General features: G+C 37.9%; 1 protein-coding gene across 3 annotated transcripts in view; it reads left to right on the top strand.

Annotated features, from left to right (window-relative positions):
- Positions 1-20,691, top strand: part of LOC107672037 (caM kinase-like vesicle-associated protein) — a 45,982-nt gene extending 25,291 nt beyond the window's left edge. Inside the window, exons 2-14 of one of the 3 annotated variants that reach the window (XM_016465114.1) lie at positions 4,156-4,180; positions 12,138-12,244; positions 12,446-12,577; positions 12,916-12,990; positions 14,036-14,174; positions 15,173-15,293; positions 15,390-15,465; positions 15,852-15,988; positions 16,082-16,160; positions 16,266-16,353; positions 16,575-16,583; positions 17,527-18,928; positions 19,753-20,691. In XM_016465114.1, the coding sequence (XP_016320600.1) occupies positions 4,175-4,180; positions 12,138-12,244; positions 12,446-12,577; positions 12,916-12,990; positions 14,036-14,174; positions 15,173-15,293; positions 15,390-15,465; positions 15,852-15,988; positions 16,082-16,160; positions 16,266-16,353; positions 16,575-16,583; positions 17,527-18,834 (2,277 nt within the window). In that variant the 5' untranslated portion in view covers positions 4,156-4,174 and the 3' untranslated portion in view covers positions 18,835-18,928; positions 19,753-20,691. The remainder of the gene's footprint in view (positions 1-4,155; positions 4,181-12,137; positions 12,245-12,445; positions 12,578-12,915; positions 12,991-14,035; positions 14,175-15,172; positions 15,294-15,389; positions 15,466-15,851; positions 15,989-16,081; positions 16,161-16,265; positions 16,354-16,574; positions 16,584-17,526; positions 18,929-19,752) is intronic. The other 2 variants (XM_016465116.1, XM_016465115.1) reach the window with 2 other exon arrangements.
- The last annotated feature ends 234 nt before the right edge of the window (positions 20,692-20,925 follow it).

Below are 20,925 nucleotides of genomic sequence, written 5' to 3'. Positions count from 1 at the left end.
TTATCCAGAATCATGCAGTTCTATTTTGCACACAAACAGCTCTTAAAGAGTCCAGTTTTTATATGTAGCCTGTTGATTTTTGTTCATGGTATTCAGCTCCAATAAATGTAATATTTATATGAATTTAGTGTAATCAACTATATAAAAAATAATCAGATTATGTTCCCTGACATGTATGTATATTCTGCATTTTTTTTTCTATCTTAGCAATTCAAGGTGGAAGTACCACCTTTCTGTTTTTATGGGTCTGCAAGCTGTTCCTTGCTGTAGGGTAGCACATGCGGCCTTGCATAACATTAGAAACGTGTAGGTGAGGTTTATTTTGAAAGGAATGATCCGGGTTTAACAAGTTCAGTTTTATCAACAGCATTTGTGGCATAGTGTCGATTACCACAGACAATTTTTACTCGTTCTTCAACTTGTAAAATGGATCTAAATTATTTTCAGTGATAATTGACAGTATGTCACCGATGTTTCCGTTAGAGCTTAACTTGCACTAAACCAGAAACCTTCATTTAACAAGGTGATCGAATCAATCTGACCTTTACAGTTTGTGCGACACATTTCAGTGAGATTTGTTTTGTGAACCCATCGGAATGTAATGCAAGCTATGCAAAGAGGCTGTTATTGACTAAACAACTATATTAGACCTGACAGCAAACCCACAACCCGTAAGTAAGCATTGTTACTCATGTCACATTTGAAATGGGCATTTATATAGATGCAAAATATGGCCCATTAAAATTTTATATTTTGGGGAAAAACAGTTTAAGCACTGTCAACAGCATTTAGTTTATTTTCAGTTTTTTTCAAGTTTGTTAACTGCAGTTAGAAATGGTGTTATAGTAATGTGTTGAATTTTTCAAGTTTTAGTAATTTTGTTTTTCAGTCATTTTCAATTTTTTCTAAATATTTCTATATACTTTTAATTTATCTTTATTTCAGTTTAAGTTTTTTATATAATTTTAGTACTACTAGTTACTTTTTATGTAACATTTTATTATTTAACATAACATTTTATTTAATTTAGCTGCTAAAGCCACATTTGGAATTATTTAGTTTAAATTTAAGTTTAGGTTTTTTTATCTAATATCTAGATTCTGTTATTTAAATTACAGAAAAAAAATAATGTTTAATACTTTAAGTTTGCACAATTAATTGAACCATTCCCATATTGACGATTACTTACAAAAATCAGTCTATATATCGCCTTACCATAGTGAAAAATTAATACACTAAAATGTATTTGAAATACTTTATTTCATGCTAAGTGTACTACAAATACATTTACATACTGCAGTGCTCTCGGTTACTGAAGCCCTGAGACTGGCAAGAGCAGCTTCCAAATCCTCAGTACTCATCTTGCTGGATCTGTCTGATGCTTTTGACGCAGTTAACCACCAGATCCTCCTGTCCACCCTTATGAAGATGGGCATCTCAGGAACCAGACTCCAGTGGTTCAAGTCTTACCTCTCTGGTAGGTCCTTCAGGGTGTCTTGGAGGGGTGAGGTTTCTAAGTCACAACTTCTTGCTAATGGGGTTCCTCAAGGCTCAGTGCTTGGACCACTTCTCTTCTCCATCTACATGTCATCTTTAGGATCTGTCATTCAGAAGCATGGCTTTTCCTATCATTGCTATGCTGATGACACTCAACTCTACTTCTCATTCCAACTAGATGATCCGACAGTAGCTGTTCGCATTGCAGCCTGTCTGACAGACATTTCTGGCAGGATGAAGGATCATCAACTTCAACTTAACCTTGCTAAGACAGAACTGCTCGTGGTCTCAGCCAACCCAGCACTTCATCTCAACCTCTCTATACAGCTAGGTTCGTCAACCATAACTCTTTCCAGGACAGCCAGGAACCTTGGAGTTGTGATGGATGATCAGTTAAGCTTCACAGACCATATTGCTACAACGGCCCGGTCCTGCAGGTTTGCCTTATACATTAGGAAGATTAGACCCTTCCTAACATAGCAGACCGCACAACTCCTTGTCCAAGCTCTTGTTCTCTCCAGACTGGACTATTGTAATGTTTTAAGTATTAAGTAGACCTTTGAGTTGTATAAGTACAACTCAAAGGTCTGTGCATAATGCTGAATTAAAGTCACAGTTAGTTGGTAAGCAAGTGTATCTTTTTCTCATTACTGCATTTGAGCGTGAGTTACCGCGCTGCCTTTCAGCGGTAATCCACTCAATGCTAATGCATAATTCATAAACAATAGCAAGCGAATGCACATTTACCCTCCCAACTCTCTATCACATCCTGTTTTGTTAGTTTTTCTCGGTCCATCAAACGGAAATCTGCCAATCCATCATCAAACAAGAATGAGGCATAATGTTTTATTCGTCTGCTATCCTTCCTGTGTTTGTATCTCAGTTTTGGACTGTAGCTGTTTGTCACTCATCAAATTGATTTTTGCTTCAGTCAATCGCCGCTTTTATCCGCAGGTGTCTATTGACCAAAGGTTACACACACACCATCTCCTGTTTTAGCTCCACTGTCTCCCCACTGGGAGATATAAAGTATCTATAGCTGAAGAACAGCCTGTAGGGAGACAGAGAAAGGTAATGATGCGGATGTCTTGTATGTGGCCCCGGCTGTGCGAGACCCCAGGGACCTCATTTAGATTCTGCTAGGACACAGGCATCCGTGTTAAAAAAGCAGCAGAATTGCTAAAAGAAGGGTCTCATGAAGGGCCCTTTTACCGCTGCTGCCAGCATGCTTTAAAAACTCGTTATATAGCAAACCGGAGCAATAGTCGCATCTCCTGCTGTACCGGATCGGCAAGAAGCCCGTCTTCTTGCTTTAAATGTCTTCGGTTATATTTGATTTTCGCTAATGGGTTTAATGTAACTTAAAAAATGTTTTTCGTCGCAAAGAAGCAGGACCCGTTTGCAGCTCTGGGTTTCTGCGTGGTATGTGCATCATTTCATAGAAATCCATTTACAAGGCTTCATTTGCATTTGTTTTGGAGCTTGGTTTTATAATATGTCCATAATTCTGACAAAAAATAAATAAATACACCCGGCGTACCTCCTGCAGACTGAGGTTGTAAATTTACATTGGCGCACTGAGCTAAGTTTGCTTATTAAAAAGGTGGGTATAAATTATTTTCTGCTCTGTTGTTGCTTGCAGACAGTTCAGTGATGAGGGAACTATGAACTATGTGGAGATCGCTGATTATAATTGGGCAAAGGGTTCGCTCATGCAGCGAGCAGGCAAACGGCTTAAAAAAGGAAATGCAACATTTGCATTAGCTTCTCAGAGGCATAAGAGACTACAGCGAGCAGCAGGAGTCCCTCATTATATTGTGGCAAAACCACAATGAAATCAATTTGTGTCATCACAGGTAACGATTCCACTTAATATTAAAGACAATAGGAGCTGAGTGAAGACTCAGACAGGAAGACGAATGAAAGCTTTGATGGTTTCTGTCTTTCTAATGAATAAAATCTGTCCTCCCACAGTTATGTTGTACCTACAGTCTTTTAACACAATATGTTCCTCTCCTCTACCTACACGAGTCTCAAAATACCATTATGGATACTTTAACATTTCTCATGAATCACTGAACCGATTTTTACAGTACATTTGGAGTTTTCGTTTTAGATTTCTTTCCCTTCCCACTTGAGTATGACAAACTGAAAAAATGTCAGTGGCATGTGGTAGAGTTTTTTTTTTCCCTAGCTTCATGATGCAGTTTTTCACTTAAAAGACATAAGGAGCAGCTTTTTTTTGTAGGACAACATTTTTATATATTTATATTAATTATTAAAATAAAAATGTATTTAAATAGTGTGTTCACTATTACTTGAATAGTCAAACATGGTTATAAAAATTCCAAGGTTATGGATTTGATTCCCGGGAATGCATTGAATAGTAAAATTGATATCTTGAATACAAGTCCATATGCATGCCAAATTCATTATAAAAAAAATAAAAGTATCAAAACCAAATTAAAAATGTAAATTATGTCCCCATGTCATTGTAAATCTGTATGACTGTTCTGCTGTGGAACACACTGTGGAAAAATATCTTTTTGATATATTCAATGAAATTTAGTGCAAACCAGTGTTTTTTTTTTACCCCATTGTCTTTCATTTTATGGACAGTTGAACCATTTCTCAAAATATCTTCTTTTTTCCCTACAGACGTCAGGTTTGGAAGAAAATGAGAGTGAGTAAATATGACAAAATTTCCATTTTGGGGTGAAATATCCCTGTTTTTGACCATTTAATCAGCCAGTCACAATGACGTGACCATGCTTTTAACCTTCAGTCCTCACATCTATTGTGCTGTTGATTATTTTCTCATTCAGATCTCCTCCCTCCCTGCTAAGCATTCTCCCAGTTCTTTTCAATATATTCTCCTTCCTGTTCGTGTTGCCTGTGTCTTCACCTATGTGCACTTAAACACAGGGATAAGGCACTCATTCTAGTCACGTACATAATGTACAACCTACAGAAACTGGCAAAACATGTCTTCGGCATCAGTCCTGGTCAATTCATAGCATTCCACCTGAAGGGTAACAGATTGATTTAATCCAGGCCTATGCTGCCTTTCCTGTATGGAAGCTGTCCTTTTGCATCAGCTCCAGATTTCTGAGCCTCCCTGCTGAGGAGCAGACAGTTTGGATGAGCATCTTGTGTGTGAATGAGAACCCTTCCCTCCTCCCTATACTGATTTGTGGCGCATCCAGCTGCTCCAAGCAGCAGCCCAGCTGGACTCACTCTGCCTGGGTGGGGTTAACACTGCCCCATTTACATTCATGCCAAAGTCCATTCCAAGAATCCACTAGTAAAGTTGGACATGTTATTGATTTAGGAATCGGACCAAGTCATGGGTGGGTAACTTAAAAATGAATACAAGGCTGTGTTTACACTTGTATTAACATCTGTCTCAGGTGATCTGTTCACAAGTGATCAGACCAAAAGAGGTCAGCGCGTTTCTGCATCTTGATAAAGCAGAAAAAATTCTAAAAAGTAAAACTTACGACATGATCTGTATCATTTTGACGTCAGGCAAACCAGAGAAGTATTTTGTATGTTATAGCAGTAGAAGAATAACATTTTGAAGAATGTTCTAGTGACTCACTCTTTTTCAGGAAATTAAAATGAAAACTGGAGTTTCAAGCTTTAAAAGGACAAAAAAGCCCATAAAGGTATCATAAAAGTCATCTGTACGACTCATGAACTATATTCCAAGTCTTCTGAAGTCATGTGATGATTTTGTGTGAGGAACAGACTGAAATTTAAGTCTTCACCAACAAATATCCACCCTAGTTCTTTAAGGCATGCTCATGAGAGAAATTGCAATGTCCGATTCGTGAACTAATCATTCGAGTCAGATATTTTGAGGGAATCATTTGATTCAGTTCACAAAACGATTCGGAGTGAATTTTGATTTTTATCGTGAATGATTCAACCATTGTGAACAATTTGTCAATTTTCATTGTTTTTTATCCCGAAATACTTTGACCTTGTAATTTTTAATTGAAATTCTATATCTTCTGGTGAAATGTCAGACTTCGTGACATATGTCTGGACTTTTCCAGTCATTTCGTCCGTATAAACCCTGCCCCTTTCTAAAAGTCGACTGTAAGCTTGCATTCAGATCTGCCTCTATCCAATCAACAACCAAATTAAGTTGAACTGAGTCCCTAAGTTGTTTTCTTTTCAATAATCCTTTTCACTTGGATGTATGTCACAGTACGGAAGAAAGATCGCTACTTCCAATCTGTCGCAAGTGTAAATGGTGTTCTGTTTACATTTCCCATACAATGCTCTGTGATACAGTACTCCAACATGACATGTAATTGTAACAAATAAGCTGAACCGAAGGCAGAATATTTGCTTTACTAATTCGAATGAGTCTTTTCTCAATATTTTCACTATATCTGAGGCTTGAGCCGAGGCTCTGGCAAATATTGCGCCTAGCGGTGCCAAAATTCTGTTTCAGCACACCAAATGCATAATAAACCCAGCAGGATGATAATGATTATGGTGTTTGTCTGTGAGAGGTGGACATGAACGCGAGACTGCACGCTATAATTTAGCACCAGATTAAGCAAGGGGAAGAAGGGAGGACATCAAACTTCTACACTCCATGCTGTGACTTTTGAACTTGTTGCTGTGCTGGATTGTGAGGCGGTGTGTGTGCTTGCTTGCGTGTGTTTGTGTGGGTTTGGGTTCAGATGTGTTTGGAGAACAGCACAGCTCCTCTCATCCATCCTGTGGGATTGGATCTGGTGTTTAATGTGTGTGTCTCTAGAGATGAAGATTCATTGCTTTAATAAGAGCAGTACAGACAGGAGAGAGAAGAGCACAGCTTTACAGAGAAGTGTCTTGGGAAAGGCTGATGGTTGAGGGTCTCATGGCCTTTAATGATGGAGGGAGGCATCTGTTGCAACGCTAGTCTTTGTAGAAGGCACCCCATCAAGCCCTTTGTTGCTGCCTCGTCTTTGTCTTCGTATCTTTCTTGAACTCTGTCTCCGGCGGACGCGTTGCCTTCTGCGAGCTGCGAGAATGTTCGAATGCTAATTTTGGACCCAAAGATGGGTGTGTGTATGTAAGGCGTGGGCGTGTGCAAAAATAGCCATTATGAATATGCATGGACCCCAATTAAAACGACATACATTTTTGCCAGAACCGACCTGAGAAATCACATGCTCTCAGACAATAATCCTTCAACGTGTCCCATAATGAAACATTAACAAAGTCTTCTCAACAAGATTGACTTTTTCTGCACCGCAGAGAGAAGGATGTGCGGTTTAGTACGTGTTTACGATGCACCTGAGTCCTGTAACGCAGTGCACACGCTCGTATTGAGTGCAACTAATGAGCGAGAGCTGTCAGATGTGATCCGTCACTCCAGTGCAAGGTTCCAATCAAAACGTGCGCATCACTACCCTAATGTAAGCATGTCACCTTCTGTATTTGCATCCATCTCCGGAGGGAATCCACGCTCGTTGTGAATATATCTTGTCAGTCAGTATGTTCATGCCATACGGAAAGAGTGTTAAAAAGTGCCCGTAGGAGAGAAGTAGCAGCTCTGGCTCAAAACGTATAACTTCCTCTGCGTTACAGATGGGCCACAGTCATCAGCTAGTCATCCTCCAATGACTAGTCTTATTTATATTTTTTTCTTTTAAAAAAAGCTACACTGTGTGACTTTTGGCCCTCTAGTGGTTGAGGCATAAGACTACAAAACACTTGCTGAGGAACATTGTTTTGGGCATTACATGAACTTCGGCTTTGCTATTCTGCGTGGATGAATTTGATGGTTTGAGCCACACCGCTGTGTAGATAGTTACAGATGATCAGTCACTAACAACATCGAAACTCTCCCATTTAGTAAAAAAACGGATGAGGTCTTATTAAGGTAAGTTGCTGCCAATAGTTTGCTGCCAAAAGTTTGGCAATGCTAATGTTAGACTTGATGACTGCTATTTATATCAGATAATGGTGGAAACTATTTGTAAACAAATAGACCAAACTAGTAACTGGTTTAGAGATTCAGTTGTTGTGGCTTTAAGCTATTTCCACTTAATAGAGTAGTAGCCTTCTTTTCTTTATTTACAGATAGGGATGTAGCGATGCACCCTGAACCGGTTGAAAATGTATAAAAATGTATGACGATTCCGGTCGGTTGAAATGTTAAACTAGTCGTAATACAGTTTGGGGTGGGGGTTTATATGAATGTATCTCTGAGGGGAACTGTCTTCAGAAAAGCTTTGATGGCATTTTCCTTCCATCTTGTCTCTGTATAATGCATACTGAAGTAGTGTTTATAAGCGCAGCGCTAGTTTGTTTACAGCAGCAAGCAAGGAAACACTATATTGCCGCTGTTCCATAAGCACCACTTGCTGGAAGAGAGTGAATTTGCGTCTCATGCAGCCCGTCTGCTGTTTTTGTTGTTCACGTATGTTTTATGTAGCCTAATTTCACAAATTAGAAGTCAGACTATTCTATCTTTGCTTTAAATTTTGAAATTATACAATCTAATTTAAAGAATAATTTGTATTCTTTATTTGTTTGATTTGGGATTTGTTTTAAACAATTTTGTCTGAGAAATAATAAAAGGGCATCTTTACATTAAAAAAAACGTGGAAAGAAGAGTGAGAAATTCGTATCGTGAAATCAGTATTGTGGAATTGTGTCACATCGTGAGTTGTCTGAATCATTACATCTCTATTTACGGATATGACATAAACTTGTAAAAACAGTAAACTTGTGAAAGTATGCAGTTTCTTGGGAAATTTGTCCTGATAACTCTAAAATATGAATAACTATTATAAGCTTGCTGTTGTGATTTAGGGTAAGGCATAAACACGGTTCACAGGATGGTTTTATGATGTATTCACTCATTATTTACATTTTGTTAATTTCAAACAAAAAAGTTACATAGTGCATCTTTAATTAAAAATTATATTTAATACTTTAATATCTATCTGTATATAGTTTATTTAAAGTTATTTATTATTATAGAAGTATTTATTATAAATAAAGTATTTGAAAGTTTTAAAGTATTTAAGCATGCTTCTAATTTATTTATTTGTTTAAAATTGTAAAAAAAATTTGTAAATAAATATTCATTTGTTATTATAAAATTGTATTTTGCTGCTGTACGCAACAAAACCCTCTTTTAAAAGTGGCCACTGCTTTTGAATATTGTGCCATGTACAGAGAGAGAAGGGTTTGGTCTGAGCCAAACTCGAACCCCACAAGCTCTTCAGCCCTTTTATATTTCAGAAGCAATGCACTACCCTCTGTGCCACAGCTCTGACATGAGTGTTGCATTTTTAAGATAGCATGTCAAGTTAAAAATAGTTTCACTTTTTGAAACACGTCTGGAGAGCCATGTGTTCTGTTTCATTCTGTTGTGCCCCATCTAGTTAAATTTGAACACAAGAAGACATCTTATGTAAAGGACCCTTAAGAAATGTGACTGGCTGGGGTCAAGTTAACCCAAAACCATCCGATTCAGGAAATTAGTCGATTTTAAAAATAGCCCTACTTTTCATTTGCTTTCAAAAAAAAATCTGACCATTGCAGTTTCTTATATTCTATTCATGGGTGAGCATGTTTTGGTTATTGTTGCGACCTGCACATGAAATATTATCCAGTCAAAATTTACAACACCACAGCATTGTTCTCATCTTGACTACATCTTAAATTAGACACAAGCCCATGACTAACAGGGTGCTCTTTTAACATGTTTTTTGGGTGTCATATTTTATTTATTTAAATGCGGAAATGTTCTAAAAGGCCTGTCACATACAAATCATTGTCACAATTTCATTTTAATTGACTGTTATGGGGTTGTTCGTGTGGTACCAGAAGGCAGGTAACAGAAATAGCTATGGAAATATAACAAACGTGATATCGCAGAAGTACGCGTAAGAATGCCATGTTGACTTTGCTGTAGGATGAACAGCTGTCAAGCACAAGCCTGGAAGTGCCTTGATGGTTTTAATTTCTTCACTTCCTTTTCTAAGCAGACAAAACAGATATTGCAATATTCCAGTTCATCGCTTCACATCAGATATTCAGCGTGAAATCAGCATAGTCCTACACAATGTTCCGGTTATGTAATCTTTCTCTTGTTCCCGACCTCTCCTACTGTATCCCGACCCCTCCCTTGCATGGATCCATGTGAGGGATTAGGGATTAGGGGCAGGAGCCGGAGCTGGATTACACAGCTAACAGACCAGCGCTCTCTCTTCTGATAAAGATGCTGTCACTCTCAACACGTTCTTCCTCACTGATACCATCAGTCTTAAAGATCTTTTTCTCCTCACAGACAAACATGTCCTCTCAACCATCTGTTGAATTATTTTCACTTGAGCATTATATTTCTGATCTTGTCATTGTGTAATACATCAGATAATTCTTCAGAATCTAACACAAAACGTGGTTTCTGTTTCCTCAAGCAGCATTTGGACCTTTTTCTATATGACACCTTTTCACAAATGGGATACAATTTTATAATGCAAATTGTGTTCTTTGGAGGGATAACTGTTATCTGTTACTATAAACTATTATCTGTGCATGTATATATATGTATATATATATATATATATATATATATATATATGTGTGTGTATACACACACATATATATGATATGTATGCATGTGTGTGTATTTGACAATTTTATGTGAAGTTGCTTTTTAATAGGGAGAAAAGCATGGTGATTATTATTATTATTATGCAAATATGGAAAATATATGTTTATTGTTAACTATAACATTTGGTCCCATACTAGCTAGCCACTAGTGACAGCTTAATCTTGGCAAAATCTGCAAACCTGTTACTTACAACCCTGATACATTATCAATGTTATTTATTTGTTAATTTACTCACTTGTTTATTTAAAGGGGTCCTATTATGCTCTTTTACAATGTCTTGAATTTGTTTTGGGGGTGTACTTGAACATGCTCTCATGCTTGGTGGTTCGAGAAATGCATTATTTTTTACATAATTTACGTTATTGCAATACCTTTCTCTCCATCCTGGCACAAACGGCTCGATTAGTTCCGACTTTGATGAAGGTCCGCCTTCTGAAAAACAAAATGTGTTGTGATTGGTTAGCTGTCCCAGTGCGTTGTGATTGGCGAACAGCTTAGACGGTGTTTCAGTACTGCCCCGCCCCTTGCCAAAGCAGCAAGTTCCGTCTGCTCCGGTTTAGTTAAAGTCACCATGAAATCAAAATTGAAAATTCTTATTTTTTAATGGAATACTGTAGTGTTTATGCATAAACACATTTCATTACACCAAATACACAAAATAATGTTCTTTTTAGCAGCATCATATGACCCCTTTAAGGATGGCGTCAATATTGCCATATCAATTTGAACCGGATTCAGACCCAGAGAATATTGAACAAGAGGATCGCGCAGAACCTTTGCATGCACAGATATTGCAAGACATATTAGAGTGGTAATGTTATTGTTGTTTTTTATTGGCTAAATCATGTTTTAGATAGGATGTCAACAACCACTTAAAAATAACTGCATTTACTATGTACAGATAAGTGCATATGTATTATTTTTATTGTTATTTAATTCTAACATTATAACATGAATTGCAGTGAAACTGTTATACAGTTGAATTTATTTATACCATAGTCCAGTGTTTCCCAGGCGGCATATATATGCAAACTCATTCTCTGCCAGCAGGAGGCGCTGTGGGGGGGGTAGAGATCAAGATTTCCCCGGTAACGGCTGTACACAAAGCAGCGCTCCTTCTTCTTCATCATCTTGTCTGATGCACTCAACTCAACCAAGCGTTCTAACCACGACCTTGACCCTCCCCACCCCCCAACCATTAGAATTTACATAGGCGGGAATTATTTTAATGATATTCTAATAGGCCAAGATATGTAAGTTTGAAGATCTTTTTTATGCCCAAACATACACACTACACACTGACTAAAATTAAAAAAGTGAAAAAGCATAATAGGACCATTTTTTTATTGCTAGAAGCATTTACAGCATTTTATACTATATTCAGACGTGTCCTACATTTTAAAAGAGCTGGGTGGGGGAAAAAAAACTGTTAACCCAAAATGAACAGAAAATAAAAATCTCATATAATATTTAGTCAGACCTCCTTAAAACCATTTTCTGAGTGTTAAACATATCTCCTTTTACTGAGTCTTGGTTAAAAAAAAAAAAAAAAACTAAGGCTAAAAACTAAGTTTCTAAGGCTTTCCAAATCTATTTTGCACCCTTGTTCCAGTAAGTGTCTTATAATCAGTGGGCCTTATTCATGAAACACAAGCAGAATTAATTTCTGTGTAGCAAATTGTCACATTCCGTCCAATGGGTCGATTTATGAAGGAATGGATTGTTTCACAAGAATGTTTTACACAGAAATTGTTCTGCACATGTTGGATGAATAATGTCCAATATTTCCAGTTAATGTTCCAAAAAATTTGAAGTTGTTTAAAAAAAAAATATATCTTTTCAGTTGTGTTGAAACAGCATTCAATAGCATTTCGCAATTTCTATGTGGGACCTGTCATGGTGAGGCTAGTTTGTGAAGACACATGCTCCTCTAGAGTGAATGACATTAGTTTTATTGAGATTGATGGCTGTATGTGTATGTGTATGCTTGTTCTCCTCTGGACAGGTGGATGCTGTCATGCCATTTGGGTGCCTTGCTCTGCGAGATGGGCGGACATACAATAGCCTGTCAGACATTACTGACAAATACGAGATTGGACAGGTCCTCAAGGCGTGAGTGTGCATAGATCTGCCATTATAGCCTTAAGAAAGCCAATCCATCAATTACATATGCATGATCTCATTAAACATTAATTTAAGATACATTTCTCCCAATAGATAGGTGCTTGTCACAGTAATGTGCTTATTAAAACAACCATAAGGGGTATTTATTACAGCATAAAATGCAGCATTCAGTATAATTTCTCTTTGCAGCAAAGAATTTTGCGAGCTGTGCCTGGTAAAGGAACGACAGACGGACAAGGTCTATGTGTGCAAGAAATTCCTCAAGAAGGATGGCAGGAAAGTGCGGAAGGCAGCCAAGAACGAGATCATGATCTTGAAAATGTACGTGGTGACTCAAAACATCAACAGATGATGTAGGGTTTTGTGAGAGTGCTGATCTGAGAGGACAAAGAACAAATTTAAAGGGATAGTTCACCCAGAAATAAAATTCTGCCCTCGTGTCATTTCAAACCTCAAATTTTCTTTAAACTCTGGAGCACAAAATTGTAAATGTAGCAGGGTGAGCTACTCCTTTAAGGTTGGAGAGGGTAAGAGATGCTGTATGCATCGCCCTTGGTGTGATTATTTCTGTCTTTTCTAACTATCTTTGAAGCACTTTTCTCTATTTAATGTGAGATACAGAAACTATTCAGCTTTTTGCCATGATGTATTTATTCCAGGGTCAAACACTCAAACATCCTGCAGCTGATTGATGCATTCGAGACCAGGAAAGAGTTCTTCATCATACAAGAGCTGTGAGTCTGACCTCCGTTTGCCGGGATCAGTCATGTTCCCTTCCCAGTGTCATTCAGTAGGCCAAGGACACATCTCTCTACATCAGAACATCACTCCGGAAAATGCACTTCTTCTGTCTCCGCTCCTCATGCAAATATCCACATCTAGCCAGAGCTAAAATCTATTAAGACCCTGTCATCTGCTTTTGCATGAATGACATTGACATGCTATTAGAGCTGTTAAGATTACAGTAATGAGTGACTATAATAGAAAATATAGTTTCTGGACAGTTAGTCATTTACTATTTCCATTGAGATTTTAAAGGTTCTCTTATATTTAGCTTGCAGGATGCTGGTTGCAAATCTATCCTTCTGCAAAAAAAATATTTGAAATGTCTGAAGAAGTTCAAATGTCATTTTGGTGGCAATGGTGTGTCAGTGTTACACTGAATTAGATGTACATGAAGTTGTCGAATTACTTATACAGTATATTATGATATAACATTTTGACAAGATATTCTAAGATTTTGGAGCTTCACTTCTGTGCATCACTTTAGGTATGATTAAAATGTTTTGACCCAGATTTAAATTTAGTTTTAAATTTGATTTAAAATGTAGATTTTTTTAATTTATGTTTAATATATTTTTATTATAATATATTCATAAACAATATGACATTTGAAAACTGCGCACTTTCTTTATGATTGCAGCTAATTGGCAAATTTGGTCAGGTTTTTTTATGTAATGGTTAACCAAAATCCTTCTAATATAGCACTGTGATATTAATGTACTAATTGTTTTATGTTTGGTGACTAGCCAAAGAGCAAGAACCGATTTTGATTTAAATGGAACATGTATAATATTTATATAATTTTATAAGATTTGTATTATTTGTATTATTACAAACACACAAACACATATTGGCCCATTGGTCCTTGGTATAACTTAAGTATGAATAAGCAACCTTACTGCTGATTAAATAAAGATTAAATAGAAATTAACTCTACAAACATATTCAGATCTCCCTTCTTTTTCTCATTTATTTTTGTGACTTTGTTTGTCACAGGGCCACAGGTGGAGATGTGTTTGACTGGATCTTAGACCAGGGGAACTACACAGAGAGAGATGCCGCCAATGTGATCCGTCAGGTCTTAGAAGCAGTGGCGTACATTCACTCCCTCAACATAGTACACAGGAACTTAAAGGTGGGTTTGCAATCATAATATATTATTTATCAATTAAAAGTACATATGTGCAGTCCATATGCACTGTGTATAATACAATAATGGAGTGCAACATGCGCATTAATTGTAATGCAACTGGGCTGATATATGAAATTAAAAAGACAGGCCATTTGTAACGATACCTTGTGCTTTTGCTTAATTTTGTAACTTTATATACAAAGAAACAGTCTGAATATGTGATAATAAGGCTGTAACTCGGTGTTAACGTGTTAAAATTGCTACCACAGCATATATGTGTGTGCTGGGGATGTTTTTGTCTGCGGAGTATTAAATGATAATCAGCTATATTAATCAAACGCCTAGTCCTCTTTGAATCATAACACTGTGCATCTGTAATATTGCAGGAGCTCCCTGTGGGTGTCATTAATGTTCAAAACAAATATGAAAGTAATAAACAGTATTGCCACCTCCTGTGGTTCTAATGCTTCACACTAAAGCCATCAAGGTTATGATGCTGTTTGTCATGAGACAACATGTGTTTGTAGTGCCCTCTAGTGCACGGCAGCAAAATGCTGTGCACACTATTAGCATCAGACATTCTCTGTTACATGTATATGTGCATCTCATTTGTTCACAGCTCATTCTTGTCAGTAATGCATAATTCTGAATTGCCTCCTGGATGTTTTTAGATATAGCTTTGATGCATTTCTTATTAAGGCTTGTGCTTGAAGTATCACAGAACTGAGATACATGTATTATACATAGTAGGTCAGCTGTGTGTTTTCAGATTTATCTTAAAGACAAAACTCATTCTTCACATTGAGACGGGTGAAGGGTGTGTCCTGTCTGGTCGCTACTGGCCAGCTGAAAGACGAATATCAACATTATTTGGGACACAGCAGCCTCTTATTCAATCATACTTTGGCCTAATGCATGTCTTTCCTTGTGTCATTACTTATATATAAAAGTATTGATTTTTTGTTTCGTTTTTTACCCTGTGCCTTTTTCTGTCATTTCAGCTGGAGAACTTGATGTACTATAGAGAGAATAACCACAACAAGGTCGTTTTGCGGGATTTCTACCTGTCCAGGTTTGAGAATGGCTCAATCACCGAGCCCTGCGGGACACCCGAGTATCTGGGTAATGATTTATCACATGATCTCTTTATTTATTTGTACTTGTATGTGAAGTACTAACCTTCCCATCTTTTTTTTTTGTTGTCATATTTCCTGTCAGCCCCTGAAGTGGTGGCTCGTCATCGCTATGGAAGACCAGTCGATTGTTGGGCAGTGGGGGTCATTATGTACATCTTGTAAGTTGGTGTTGGATACATTGTGTTGACATTCAATTGATTTGTCAGCGATTCTTTATTATCTTTATGCTTGGTTCTTTAAAACAGAGGTTTGTGGCTTTCTGCTTTCAGAAGACTGGTCAGAAATCATTAAATTAATTTTGAATTTTTTTTGTTTAATGTTTCTAAAATGCACATTGTTCCAAAATAGCAATTTACCATTTATTTTGACACCACAAATTTATAACTGTAAAAAAAACTGCCTGCCTGTAGTTTTATACAGCATCTATGGCACCAAAAAACCTTGATTTAAAATTAATCCCAGTAAATCTGCAGCATAAACTCATACACACTAATGTATTCAACACAACAGATCATAATACAAATCATACAAATTTCATTTGTAGGTTGTCTGGAAACCCTCCGTTCTATGATGAAACTGAGGAGGAGAACACAGACATGCACAACCGGATAATATTCTGCCGCATTGTTGCTGGAGAATTTGAATTTGATTCACCATACTGGGATGAAATTTCCCCTACTGGTACTAATACTAATTCCTGATCTAATCAAAACTTTTTTTTTTTAAGTTTTTGATGCTTTAAACCTCAGTCTTCCTCTCTTTAATGTCATGCAGCGAAAGAGCTGGTCTGCAGACTTATGGAGGTTGACCCGATGCTGAGAATTACTGCACAAAATGCCCTTTCGCATGGATGGTAAGACTATATACAAACACACAAACTCAAACACTCGGTTGCTTTTTTCAGAGACAACACATCAACGTTTTTTTTTGTTTGTTTGTTTGTTTGTTTTTTCACCAGGATCGCTGGAAATGGGGCTTCGGAAAAGAATCTGAAGGAAGGAGTCTGTGCTCAATTTGAGAAAAACTTTGCAAAGGCCAAGTGGAGGGTAAGAGGAATCTACTATCATACACAACAATCATGTACAACTTGCCAGGTGCCTCTAAAGATTGTATTAATCACTCTTCTATAAAATGGCACAATAAATAATAGGATAATGGATAAGGACAGTAACTGTAAAGATGGTAATGCCAAATAAAGCTGTTGTTTATTAAAGGTTCTGATGGTTATTATATTAATGTTTGCTTTTTCCTTGCATGTGATACCCAGGAGTTGAAGGTACTGTTGATATTCGCGGGGCAGCCTAGAGGCAGAGATTCTTTTCTCTGTATAACAATCTTTGACTTGGGCACTCGTATTTCCTTTAGCATCATACCTAGTGTACATTGCTGCAGTGTCTCATGGCCTGGCCTGATTCTTTAAGCAGCGATCATTCAGGAAATATGTAGTTCAAGTCTGATTGTTGGAAAGATTCTCGCTGTACTTAAGCCTCCCTGTATCTGCACACCAGTAACTAACAAATTTATCGCTGCCCAGCTGGTCCCATGTGCATTCAGTCATATGCCGTCTGGCTTTTACTCACAGTGTCCTCAATATTCCAGTTTGAATTCCAGTTAGTCCTTCATTCACTCAGACAAATCTCCAGATTGAATATTCATCGTAGTGTCACATTTATGTGTATGAAAAGTTGTCCCTGTGATTGTGTGTGTGCCAGAAAGGACCAAAGTGGTCCTCATGAAAAGAGAGAGAGAGAGAGAGAGAGAGAGAGAGAGGGCAAAGTGATTTGTCCTCAGATGACTTACCGTGGCCCTGATTCATTGATTCACATCATGCTTTTGTCAATGACACATACATATCAAAAACATTTCATTCAGATCAGCAGCCAGTAATAAACACAAATGAGCCAAAAATGGCTCTTATTTTCATTTCATTGTTGGGTTCCGGCATAATTATTAGCTGTAATTTGTAGTTGGTGAAATAATTTAACTGCTAAAAATCTGTTGCTGAAAAAAAATGAGACGCCTCAAATTACTAAATTACGAAATTACTAAAACGCCCATCTCCAATATATTTGTCTCATGAAAGCGATAGAGATGAAAATTGCTACCACAGACTGCCACCCTGTTAACAATGCATTTCACATCCATAGCAAAGAAGACCTCATGTTACTTTATAATTTATTAGGTACTAAGTGTTTGGTATGTCTTCATTTCACTTTCAGAAAGCGATTCGTGTCACCACATTCATGCAGCGACTTCGAGCCTCTGAAGTGGGATCTTCTGATGGGGTAGTTGAAGGCCAGGGCGAAGAGGACAAAGCGGATGGATTAGATGGTAAAGGGATACAAACAGACTCAGGCGGCATTTCTACTGTGAGCATGTCCCATGAGGTGTCTGTCGAAAGCAGACCTGTGGAGAATCAAGAAGAGGAGAAAGCAAGACACCTAAAAGCAGAAGAGAAAGAAGCAGAGACCCTTGCCAGATCAAACAGCTCTTTAAAAGTACAAGCAGGTGAGCTGAACAAAAACGAGACTACTGAAGGCACTTCTGATAGGGAGGACAAACCATCAACAAGAGCGAGCCAGAAAGCCAAGACCTCGGACAACCGAGAGAACAATGTTCCCAAGGAGCCAGAGGCCACAACTGTTGGCAGTGTCGAAAATAAATCACCTTTCCCTGATACTCCAAATCGACGCACAATGGCAGCCAAACTCTCAATGGATCATGGCTCATGTTCAGATGCCAAAACCAGTACCTTGTCAGTGGGAAAGGAACCAACTCTTAAATCAGAAAACAAAAAAGACACAGTCCATGATATGGCTGCAAGTAGCTGGTGTCAAACACAGCTCCCGGAAGCAGTTGCAGAGAGTCCAGCAGAAGTAGGAGTGACTTGCGAAGTCAATCCTAAGAGCAGAGAGTTGAAGAAAGGACGAACGGACAAGGGTTGCCAGTCAGTGAAAAACATCCAGTGTACATATGCAGGATTGGGATCTTCAAGTCTTGGCTGTGATAAAACAGTATTTGAGCAGGAGCTGCAAGAGATGGTCCATGGCGCATCAGGGTACGGTAGCCCGTACTGTCCAACTTACTCTGTCGGACAGTACGGTGGCCTGGATCCTGGAAGTGGAGCGAGTGCAGACTGGCAAATGGATTGTGTAATCGAACAAATTGAAAAGCAAATGGCTGCCGTGTTAGAGAAGATCGAGGGGGACATGCCTTCATTGCTGGAGCAGATCAGCGACCATCCCGAGACCCTTCCGAGAGCAAAGAGCGCCAGCTCTTCCCCATCACCCCGACCTCGCTCGCACCATCATTCGACCCCACCGCCCCTTCCCACCACACCTCGCCCAGCAATGCCTTCTCTACAACACCTGACCATCCCGCCTCCCTCATACCCACCACCTTCCCCACCCAGTCACATCCAGGGTCACAGCCATCCAACTGCCGACGAGGGTAACAGTGATGGCCAGAAGTCTACAAAGCGGTCTGGCCAATCACCAAGGGGAAGTTTGTCAGGAACAGGGTTGTAAATATGCTAAAAGGATGTGAATGCTCAAGAATAAAGTAGGTACGGCATGTAACAAAAAAATCTTTGGGATATGGATTATGGATCCATGAGTACAGGTGCATCTCAATAAATTAGAATGTCGTGGAAAAGTTCATTTATTTCAGTAATTCAAATCAAATTGTGAAACTCGTGTATTAAATAAATTCAGTACACACAGACTGAAGTAGTTTAAGTCTTTGGTTCCTTTAATTGTGATGATTTTGGCTCACATTTAACAAAAACCCACCAATTCACTCTCTCAACAAATTAGAATATGGTGACATGCCAATCAGCTAATCAACTCAAAACACCTGCAAAGGTTTCCTGAGCCTTCAAAATGGTCTCTCAGTTTGGGTCACTAGGCTACACAATCATGGGGAAGACTGCTGATCTGACAGTTGTCTAACTCTGCAGCAGCACTTCTTCTTCGTCGTCTCGTCTGATGCGCTCACTCAACCAAGCGTTCTAACCACAACCTCACCCCTCCCCACCCCCCAACCATTCGAATTTCTGTAGGCGGGAATAATTTGTAATGAAATTCTAATGAGCCGCTTTGTGATATCACAAAGCCCGGAAACCAAACGCTGTAGTCCAAACGAGCCGTTCGTTGTAGTTCTTGAAAAGGGATTTTTAAAAAACGAAATATCTCCCTTTGGAGTGGACTTTGAGATTTGTAACTTTCTAGATCTTTTTAATGCCCAAACATACACACTACACACTGACTAAAATTAAAAAAGTGAAAAAGCATAATAGGACCCCTTTAAAAGAACCAAAGACTTAAACTACTTCAGTCTGTGTGCATTGAATTTATTTAATACACGAGTTTCACAATTTGAGTTGAATTACTGAAATAAATGAACTTTTCCACGACATTCTAATTTATTGAGATGCACCTGTACAGCATACCTTTCGGGGCTGTACAAAGATCTATGGGCTCCAATGCAAAGAGCCTTGTTATTGATTTTATGTGAAGGATAAGAAGCTTTTTTTAATGTATGAAGAGGAAAGTGAGCAAACTGAACACTATTTTGTAATATTAGAGAAAACAGTTAAGGTTATCCCACTTTAAATGGTTGTAAATGGCTCTGCTCTACACTACAAAATCATTGCAAACACTATTATGTTTCCTAAATAATTTCATAATTATAACGTAGAGTCTGTGGATACAGTTTGGATACAAGAGTTTATATAACCTGAAAATTCACCTTTAATGAAACTTGTTTCCTTAAAACAAGTTGGCATCCTGCTCTGTTTTGGAGAACCGCTGCACAATTGCTCTTCACCAGGTACTGACTTTGGAGGGTGTTATTATTTTTGTCACTTCATCCATCTTGGATTTTTTCTCTGAGATAGTGAAGTTGAAGCAGTCCATCTGTGTACTCTCATCAATCATTTACCTTCTGTAATATTTCCAATAAGACTATTTCATTTATCTTTCTTATTGTATATTCTCGCATTGTACAGCAGTTTCTATACGTCTCTGCCAAACATGACAGTCTTTCATTGATTGAGAATAATAATGCTCAGAGGGCGAGAATTGATCATAACTTCAAGACTACTTTAAAACTATATTCTCTTTCCTGGCCTTTTTTTCCGCTGTTGTATGTGTCCATCTACGTGTTTGTTTGATTCTCATTCTCTTACTCTATTTTCTCAATTTATGATGCATACTAGTATATCTTTACATTGTAAAGTACTTTTGCTAATATATCCTAAAGTAAGCTCTAATGTCTATATGTAAAATCCTCGCAAATGTCTGTGAACTGTAACTGTGGCTTCCACCTCCCCAATTATTATATAGATTTTGGTGATGTGAATATTATTCCAAGTTATTTTTTGCACTCTCTACATGACTATTTCAATAAAATTAAGATCAAACTATCTTGTTTTATAGCCTTTTCTTTTGGCATGATTGGTATAAAATGACAGTTGTTACATAACTAGCCTTATAGTAAATATTATAACTACAAAATAACTTAATTATTTAATTTGCTTAAAATACATTGTGAAAAAGGGCTATCATAGACACTTGCCAACTAGCACGTTTGCTACCCTAATTTAAGGATGTTTCCAG

This window comes from Sinocyclocheilus anshuiensis, unplaced genomic scaffold (genome assembly GCF_001515605.1).
Source record: "Sinocyclocheilus anshuiensis isolate Anshui unplaced genomic scaffold, SAMN03320099.WGS_v1.1 scaffold1053, whole genome shotgun sequence".
Taxonomy (NCBI): Eukaryota; Metazoa; Chordata; class Actinopteri; order Cypriniformes; family Cyprinidae; genus Sinocyclocheilus; species Sinocyclocheilus anshuiensis.
This window is presented reverse-complemented; position numbering and strand designations above follow the sequence as displayed.